An 8,864-nucleotide genomic window follows, 5' to 3' on the forward strand; every position below is an offset into this window, starting at 1 on the left:
TTATACATCATCTGAAAGCTGAATAAATAAGCTTTCCATTGATGTATGGTTTGTTAGGATAGGATACAACTATTTGAAAATCTGGAATCTGAGGGTGCAAAAAAAATCAAAATACTGAGAAAATCGCCTTTAAAGTTGTACAAATGAAATTCTTAGCAATGCATATTACTAATAAAAAATTAAGTTTTGATACGGTAGGAAGTTTACAAAATCTCTTCATGGAACATGATCTTTACTTAATATCCTAATGATTTTTGGCATAAAGGAAAAAACGATAAATTTGACCCATACAAAGTATTTTTGGCTATTGCTACAAATATACCCCTTATGGCTGGTTTTGTGCTCCAGGGTCACATATAGACTCATGTTATACACTGTTTATCGTCATATAGCATGCTGCTACTGTTCTTGCAAACATGCATTAATGTTATTCCTCTGTTGCACATCTTATGAAACGGTTTAAAAAAAAGCTTAAAGGTTATGGTTTTGACTGTTTTTGTCTCACTTGTTGCAGTCGATTCGGAGAGAACCTGGAGCAGTCTTTACCAAACCTGAAGGAGCTCATTCTCACAAGCAACAACATTCAAGAACTGGTGAGTACAGCCATAGATCTGCATTTATGCACAATAATCAATCAATCTTTGAGCTTTATTGATTTGTGATCGAGTGGTTGTTTCTGGTTCTCAACAGGGTGATTTGGATCCTCTTGCGACTGTGAAATCACTGACCCTCCTCAGGTACCTGCTGGATAAACAGCTGCTTTACACATTGTATTGTGTTTTAATGTTTTAACTTGAGATAAAATGATCTGTTTTTCTGTTCTATAGTCTCCTCAGGAATCCAGTTACCAACAAGAAACATTACAGATTATATGTCATCAATAAAATTCCACAGATCCGAGTTCTGGACTTCCAGAAGGTCAAACTGAAGGTATGATTAAATGTTGTTGTTTTTTTAACTACACTACCATTCAAAAGATTTTTAATAAGAAATTAAAACTTTTATTCAGCAAGGATGCATTCAGTTGATCAAAAAAGTTACAAAAATGCTGTTCTTTTGAACTTATTCATCTCTATTCATTCAGAATCCTCAATGAAATGTATCATGATTTTCACAAAATTATGAAGCAGCACAACTGTTTTCAACATTGTTAATAATAAGAAATGTTATTTGCGCAGCAAATCAGCATATTAGAATGATTTCTGAAGGATCATGTGACACTGAAGACTGGAGTAATGATGCTGGAAATTCAGCTTTGATCACAGCAATAAATTACATTTTAAAATATATTCACATAGAAAATAGTTATTTGAAATTGTAATAATATTTCTCAATATTACTGTATTTTGATCAAATAAATGCAGCCTTGGTGAGCAAAGGAGACTTAAACCTTTTAAGAAGTTTAATAAACAACATATGTCACGGGGACAAAATAAATAGTTTTATGAGCGGTTCATATTTGTTTTGTTCACATTTAGGACTGTTTAGTTTTAGAAGGTTATTTCTGCTAAAATGTCTAATGCTTATCTATTTAGAATAAATAATAGAGAGCATGTGTTGGTCAGTATCGGTGAAGGAGATATTACTTTTGTTAAATATTGTACGATGCAAATACATTTTACTTTACACTTCTGCAATGTGGCTTAAATATTGGTGTGGTTATTTACTTATATTTTTATACTGAATTTGTTATTTAACAATTGACAAAACAGACTATTTGATAATGCATACTGCTTCCTTTGGACAGATTGTTTCTGGAAGATTCTTCTCTTAACATATTGTTTTCTGCTTATTTGTCACTGTAGTGTCAATGTTCTGGGCCCTGTTCTTCATACTTTGCGCAGTACATCTGATGTTATAGTGATCATTAGTTTTTGAAATGCACATGTGGACTGAATCGGTTGAGTTGAGATCATTCAATACTGCAGTATGAAAAACGGGGCCGTGGTCTGTTGTGAACGTCTGCTTTAACTCTCTGATGTATCACTGTAGGAACGGCAGGAGGCTGAAAAAATGTTCAAAGGCAAACGAGGTGCTCAGCTTGCAAAGGATATTGCCAAGCAAACCAAAACGTAAGATGAAACTCCTTGATCAAGCACAGCTCCCCCGAATTACTGGACTGGAAGTTCTGAAGCCGACAGCTCGGAGAATGAAAGCTGACTCTGAATTGGCTGTTAAAACCTAAATGTCCATGTCAAACTTCAGCAGTGTTTCTCAGGGGAGCTGGCTCAAGGCTTTTCTGTCTCGTATCAGTTTATTCACGTTGATAAGATACTCCAGATACTACACTCTGATTGTGGGAACAACGGTCGAAGGGCTGCAGAGGCATGTAAACGCGGTTACATTGTCTGAACACCGAATGTCTTCTCTTGCTCTCAGGTTTACTCCAGGAGCAGCACTTCAGACTGAGAAGAAAACCGGGCCATCGGCTGCAGATGTTGAAGCCATCAAGGTACGGAAGAACTGAATTAACATGCATATGTGACCCTGGAGCACAAAACCAGTCATAAGGGTCCATTTTTTAAAATTGAGATTTATGCATCATCTGGAAGCTGAATAAATAAGCGTTTGTTAGGATAGGACAATATTTGGCTGAGATACAACTATTAGAAAATCTGGAATCCGAGGGTGCAAAAAAAATCTAAATATTGAGAAAATCACCTTTAAAGTTGTCCAAATGAAGTTCTTAGCAATGCATATTACTAATCAAAAATTGGGTTTTGATATATTTACGGTAGGAAACTTACAAAATATCTTCATGGAACATGATCTTTACTTAATATCCTAATGATTTTTGGCATAAAAGAAAAATTGATAATTTTAACACATAAAATGTTTTTTTGGCTATTGCTACAAATATACCCCAGCGACTTAAGAAATTGTTTTTATGCTCCAGGTCATATATATATATATTAGGGGTGTAAATGGGAGGGTTCGTCACGATATAGATTCTCATACCCAGCGATATGATATTTGCAGATACCTCAAAAAATTCTACGATATGATAATCTACATTTTTACAGAATTTTACAGAATATATCAATCTACATTTTTATTAACTCACAAATGCAACCAAAATATATAACTTGAACATTTATCTGAAATTCCCACGTCCTGTACCTCAATTGGGACATTCACAATGAAAAATAGGCCTACACCTTTTTTTTTTGTTTTTTTTAATAATAAAGAAAAATAAATAATTGAATAAAAATAATCAATGTCACACATAAGATCAGTTATCTTGTGACATGACAACAGATGAAAATCGTTCAGGCTTCTGTGCTAAAATGTGCAATGTGTAAAATAGCGTAAATCCTCATTAGGAAAAAACAAAAACATGGTACTCCAGTTGTACAAAAAAAACGTTAATGTTGAAAAATAAATATTTGAAAAGTCACAAAAATAAAGCTGTTAAAATCATTGGCGGTAATGCATTGTGAAAATTAAGGACAATGCCACAAAACAAGGTGCCTATTTATACTACAGGTATCGATATTTTACGCGTGGCATCGGTGCATCGTATTATTAGACATTTATATAATATACATACGTACATGCATATATTAACACTCAAGAGGTTCCACTTTAAAAATATTTTTGGAATATATCTATATTCTATAGTATAAAAATCCTGTGTGTGTGTTCATACATATTTTATATGTTCTACACATACATTAGGATTTTTAAATTATAGAATATAATATATATTCTGTTGTACTAAAATATATTCTATAATGTTAATATACTTAATAAATATAATATACACATAATATATGTGAGTATTTTTTAGATATTTATTTTTCATATATATTTTTTTATTTTAAAAGAAGTCTCTTATGCTTAACAAGGCTGCTTTCTCTATTAAAAAATACAGTAAAAACTAATATTGTGAAATAACATTTCATTTTAAAATGTTTTCTATTTTACTATATTTTAAATTGTAATTTATTTCTGTGATCAAAGCTGAATTTTCAGCATCATTACTCCAGTCTTCAGTGTCACATGATCCTTCAGAAATCATAATAATATGCTGATTTGCTGCTCAAGAAACATTTCTGATTATTATCAATGTTGAAAACAGTTGTGCTGCTTCATAATTTTGTGGAAACCTGATACATTTTTATTCAGGATGTTTTGATGAATAAAGGATTCGAAAGAACAGCATTTATTTGAAATGGAGATCGTTTGTAACATTATAAATGTCTTTACTATCACTTTTGATCTGTTTAATGCATGCTTGCTGAATAAAAGTATTAGTTTCTTGTACTCAAATGTCAGTTTATTGTGTAACTCATATAATATTGTGTCACTTATGTTGTTTGCGTGCAGAATGCTATTGCTAATGCCACGTCGCTGGCTGAAGTTGAGCGGCTGAAGGGACTCCTGCAGTCCGGACAGATCCCGGGACGAGAGCTGAGATCAGGTATTACTTTTAATATGCACTTATACATAAACCTATTATTCAGTAATCACAAATGATAGGAAAAGTGATGGAAGTTCATTAGTGGGAACCCTGTGTGTAGCTCAGTTTAGCTGAAATTCGTAACCCTGATGCAGTGAACTACTTGCAAATAAAATGTATAGCTCACGAGGTTGCATTTTATTTTATAGTACGTGTACTTACAAGTACTTACAGTGTACTTACCTAAGAAAGTACTGGTAATATAAGGTAACTACATGGGGTAGGGTTAGGTTCAGGGTTAGTACCTAGTTATTGCAATTACTATAATAAGTACATAGTATGTACATGAGAAACAGGACTGTAAAATAAAGTGCTACCGCTCACTTGAGTCTCAGACTGAGGCTTTTCTGAAAAGCATAGATGCAAACTCCTCACCTTTCAGTGACAACTCACTTTTTTCAGATCAAAATAGGTCACCTATGAGATCTGCTTAGATACAGTGAGAAAGTGTTTTTATGAGGGGGGTACTTGTGATCTTACAAGGGTAAATAAAGAACTGGGGCCGGATTCACGAAACATTCTTAAGAAGAAATTTCTTCTCAACTGCCATTTTCTTATTTCTTTAACTTAAGAAAAAAGTTAAGAATATTTTGTATTCCCAAAAATTCTTCTCAAGAATATTCTTATCTTAAGATTGTTCTTAAGACAAAACTTAAGAAGAATTCAAATTCTTGAAAAGAATCTTCTTAAAAATCATTGTAAATAACTTCTTAAATTTAAGACAGCCCCAGACTTGTCTTAAATCGCAAACAGTAAGAATTATTTAATGAATTTATTGGGTTATTTCAAATTAATTGTTATATTTAAGCATTACAACAACACTAGCTACATATAATACGTAGTAGGACTATTAATAGGGGGTTTTCTGAAGTGACAGCGATGACTGATAATGTAAACAATGATCGGTCATGATTGGCCTATGTGACGCTACTTTTTGATGACTTCAAAACTCAGTAGCAACTCTAAAACGAGTCAGATAGTCAGTATTAATTGAACGCTTTTAATTTTAGCTTATAAATACGACAATCTTTGGCAGTATTCAGCGCACATGAATGTGCAAGACGCGTTTGCTGTAGAAGCGCGGACACGCATACCGGAAGCGTTCACTCAGATGAGAGCACAAAAACACAGCACAAAAAACATATCGCTGCAGCTTGAGACAGGCTATTTAAAAGTAACTGTTCAAAAACATGCCGCATTAAAAACGTGAAGCTGAGTCCAGTCAAAGTCGCGACAAAAATAGTGTGCGTGCTTATTATAATTATTAGGGTAATCTGCAGGAAGCGCAAAAAGACAATAAAGTGTGAGTTTATCAGTGCGTCGTGTATTCACTGTCTGTGATTTTTCTTAAGAAAAAAATTAAGATGTTCTTAAGAATATATTTGAGAACTTATTAAGAATTTTTCAAGAATTGCACTTAAGAACATTCTCATGAACTTCGTGGAATTTATCTTAAGAAATTTCTTAACTTATTTCTTAAGAAGATTTTCGTGAATCCGGTCCCTGGTGAATAAGCTGTAAATAGAGTCTCTGAAGGATTTTTTTTTTTTTGGACTTCCTGACCTACTTTTTGATGACTTCAAAACTCAGTAGCAACTCTAAAACGAGTCAGATAGTCAGTATTAATTGAACGCTTTTAATTTTAGCTTATAAATACGACAATCTTTGGCAGTATTCAGCGCACATGAATGTGCAAGACGCGTTTGCTGTAGAAGCGCGGACACGCATACCGGAAGCGTTCACTCAGATGAGAGCACAAAAACACAGCACAAAAAACATATCGCTGCAGCTTGAGACAGGCTATTTAAAAGTAACTGTTCAAAAACATGCCGCATTAAAAACGTGAAGCTGAGTCCAGTCAAAGTCGCGACAAAAATAGTGTGCGTGCTTATTATAATTATTAGGGTAATCTGCAGGAAGCGCAAAAAGACAATAAAGTGTGAGTTTATCAGTGCGTCATGTTGCCTATTCACTCCGATAAAGACTGTCATTTTCTTAAGAAAAAAATTAAGATGTTCTTAAGAATATATTTGAGAACTTATTAAGAATTTTTCAAGAATTGCACTTAAGAACATTCTCATGAACTTCGTGGAATTTATCTTAAGAAATTTCTTAACTTATTTCTTAAGAAGATTTTTGTGAATCCGGCCCCTGATTGTTTCAGTAAGTTTTGCATAGTATTTTATTTACTCTTTACTTCAAAAACTTCATGTCTGTAAAGGGTAATATTTTATGTATTTGAAGTATGAGATGTGGGAACGGTGAAAAGAGAGAGGGTAAACATTTAACATTTTAGGTCAGCATTGCTGTCTAATCAGAAAATCTTGTCTTAAATAGCCTGCATAGCATTTCATCTTTTATAACATGGGATTTTGACCAAATATATTCAATCTTGACTTTTGTAAAATGTTGCAAGATGTTACTTTTTTTTTTTTTTTACAGTTACAATTAGAGTTTTGGACCTGTATAATAAAAAATATTTTTAAAAATACCTTAACGTAACTACAAATGAGCATGTAAAGCAAATATCTTTAAAAGAAACTCTGTGTGGAGCATGCCCCCGATCTGCGCACTGCTCTCACCTTTTTTCCCCCCTCACCTGTTTGCATCTCTGGCATTTTGTTCAATCAAACAGCATTTTAATAAGCAATGGGACATATTTGGTTTCCTTATGAGGATTAAACATGATTAAGCTTCTCACATGTCTTGTGTTTGTCTTTTTCAGGAGCATGTGACATGGTGGAGGAAGAGGAGGAGGTCCAGGAGGAGATGCAGGAGTCTGTGCCCATGTATGAGGACATGCAGGGAGCGGAGGGACACAACCCAGATGGTGATGAAATGCAGGAAGACATGCATATGAGTGGATCATAGATATGTTCGCTCGTTGTTGATGTTTCAGATTCGTTCATGCTTTTTGATGCTGTTTGACAGCACTTGTTTATTTTATTTTTTTGTAAATTAAAGTACATTAAACATTTGTTTTTTAATTAACAATGATGTGAATTTTTTCCCCCTCTCTCTATGTATATCTGAATGTGGTCAAGAATTTTTTCTGTTTATTTGCTGTTTTCTAATATTTTGTGAAGCAAAACTTGTGACCACCGTCAACGACTCGAAATTAAAATATATTAATTCATAATGATTATTTACAGTGTGTTCAGTGTTCTCACTCAAGTTCTAAATGCATGGCACATTTCTTGCCTAATTATTTTCCACACGTTTTGTAAACGGTTAGGAAATCGACTATATCAGTGTTTCTCAACCAGGGGTCCGTGGACCCCTAGTGGTCCTTGATGTAAGGCCAGGGGGTCCGTATAAAGTATGAATTTTTGTATAAATTTTGTATATTTTGACATGACATGTTACCATGAAAGAAAAATCCAATATAGCTGATGATATGGCCAAATACTGGACAAGTCAACTAACTTGAATTATACTTGACTGCATTTGGTCCTCACAAAGACACAAATGATACATAGATGAGTCAATTCTGTTCTGGGGGGTCCTTGAGGATGGTTCTGAATTGGACTGGGGTCCGGTACGCCAAAAGGTTGAGATTCACTGGACTATATGATATAGGACTCTGGTTTTTTTTCTTCAGGTTTATATACAGCAAAGCCACAAATATGACCATCTTCATGCGAGGAACCCCATTCTAAAATTTGAAAGGCATCTACATATCTTCTTGTATGAATACCTTATTTAAAATATATCTATTTTTTAATATTGTGTCTAAAATATTACTTAAAATATTTAGTTTTAATCAATTTTTTTTCCATTTCTGTTCATAGTACTGTATAGTTACATAATGTAGTAATTTACTTATTTTACACTTAATTTTTTTTACACACACTACCTACACATAATACTGTAGTGTTAAATTTATTTTTATTTATTCACTTAACCACTCTTAAACAATATCTTTCTTTTTCTAATATAGTTTTTTTTCTAAAAGTTTCCTAGCATTCCCATATGCTCTTTAAAGTTTTAGATTTAGCTTTATGAGTACCTATAAAATTTTAAATCTACAGTTACTTGAGCTAAACATTAAACGCACTTTTGAGTCCAAAATATGTTCTCTGTGTTCTCTGGTAAAGGCGGGCGTACACGGTGCGATTTTTGCTGTCGTACGAGCTCGCAGGCGAGAGGTGAAAATCGCAGATGCTCGCAATCGGAGGCAAATCGGTGCTCGAGTGACAATCACGCAGTGTGAATGATCAAAGACGCGATCTGAGGGAATCTCCGACGCGTCGCAGACGCCCGTGAAATATTTGGCATGCTAAATATCTGGAGCTGTCGGCGATTCAGCATAAACGCAGCGTGCAATGATTTTCGACTGAAAACTACATCGGCGATGACCTACAGCCAATGAGAGACCAAGATACAGGGCAGAGGGAAGTTC

The 8,864-nt window shown here is 34.0% G+C and overlaps 1 protein-coding gene across 1 annotated transcript in view; it reads left to right on the forward strand.

Moving 5' to 3' along the window:
• The window catches only part of LOC107691971 (U2 small nuclear ribonucleoprotein A'-like), a 9,012-nt gene extending 1,414 nt beyond the window's left edge, over positions 1–7,598 (forward strand). The window contains exons 3-9 of the mRNA XM_016490844.1: positions 515–593; positions 691–737; positions 828–930; positions 1,993–2,072; positions 2,380–2,452; positions 4,330–4,423; positions 7,188–7,598. Coding sequence (XP_016346330.1) covers positions 515–593; positions 691–737; positions 828–930; positions 1,993–2,072; positions 2,380–2,452; positions 4,330–4,423; positions 7,188–7,333 — 622 coding nt within the window. The 3' untranslated portion in view covers positions 7,334–7,598. The remainder of the gene's footprint in view (positions 1–514; positions 594–690; positions 738–827; positions 931–1,992; positions 2,073–2,379; positions 2,453–4,329; positions 4,424–7,187) is intronic.
• Positions 7,599–8,864: the final 1,266 nt, after the last annotated feature.

The sequence above is a fragment of the Sinocyclocheilus anshuiensis genome, unplaced genomic scaffold (assembly GCF_001515605.1).
Source record: "Sinocyclocheilus anshuiensis isolate Anshui unplaced genomic scaffold, SAMN03320099.WGS_v1.1 scaffold426, whole genome shotgun sequence".
In the NCBI taxonomy this organism is placed as follows: Eukaryota; Metazoa; Chordata; class Actinopteri; order Cypriniformes; family Cyprinidae; genus Sinocyclocheilus; species Sinocyclocheilus anshuiensis.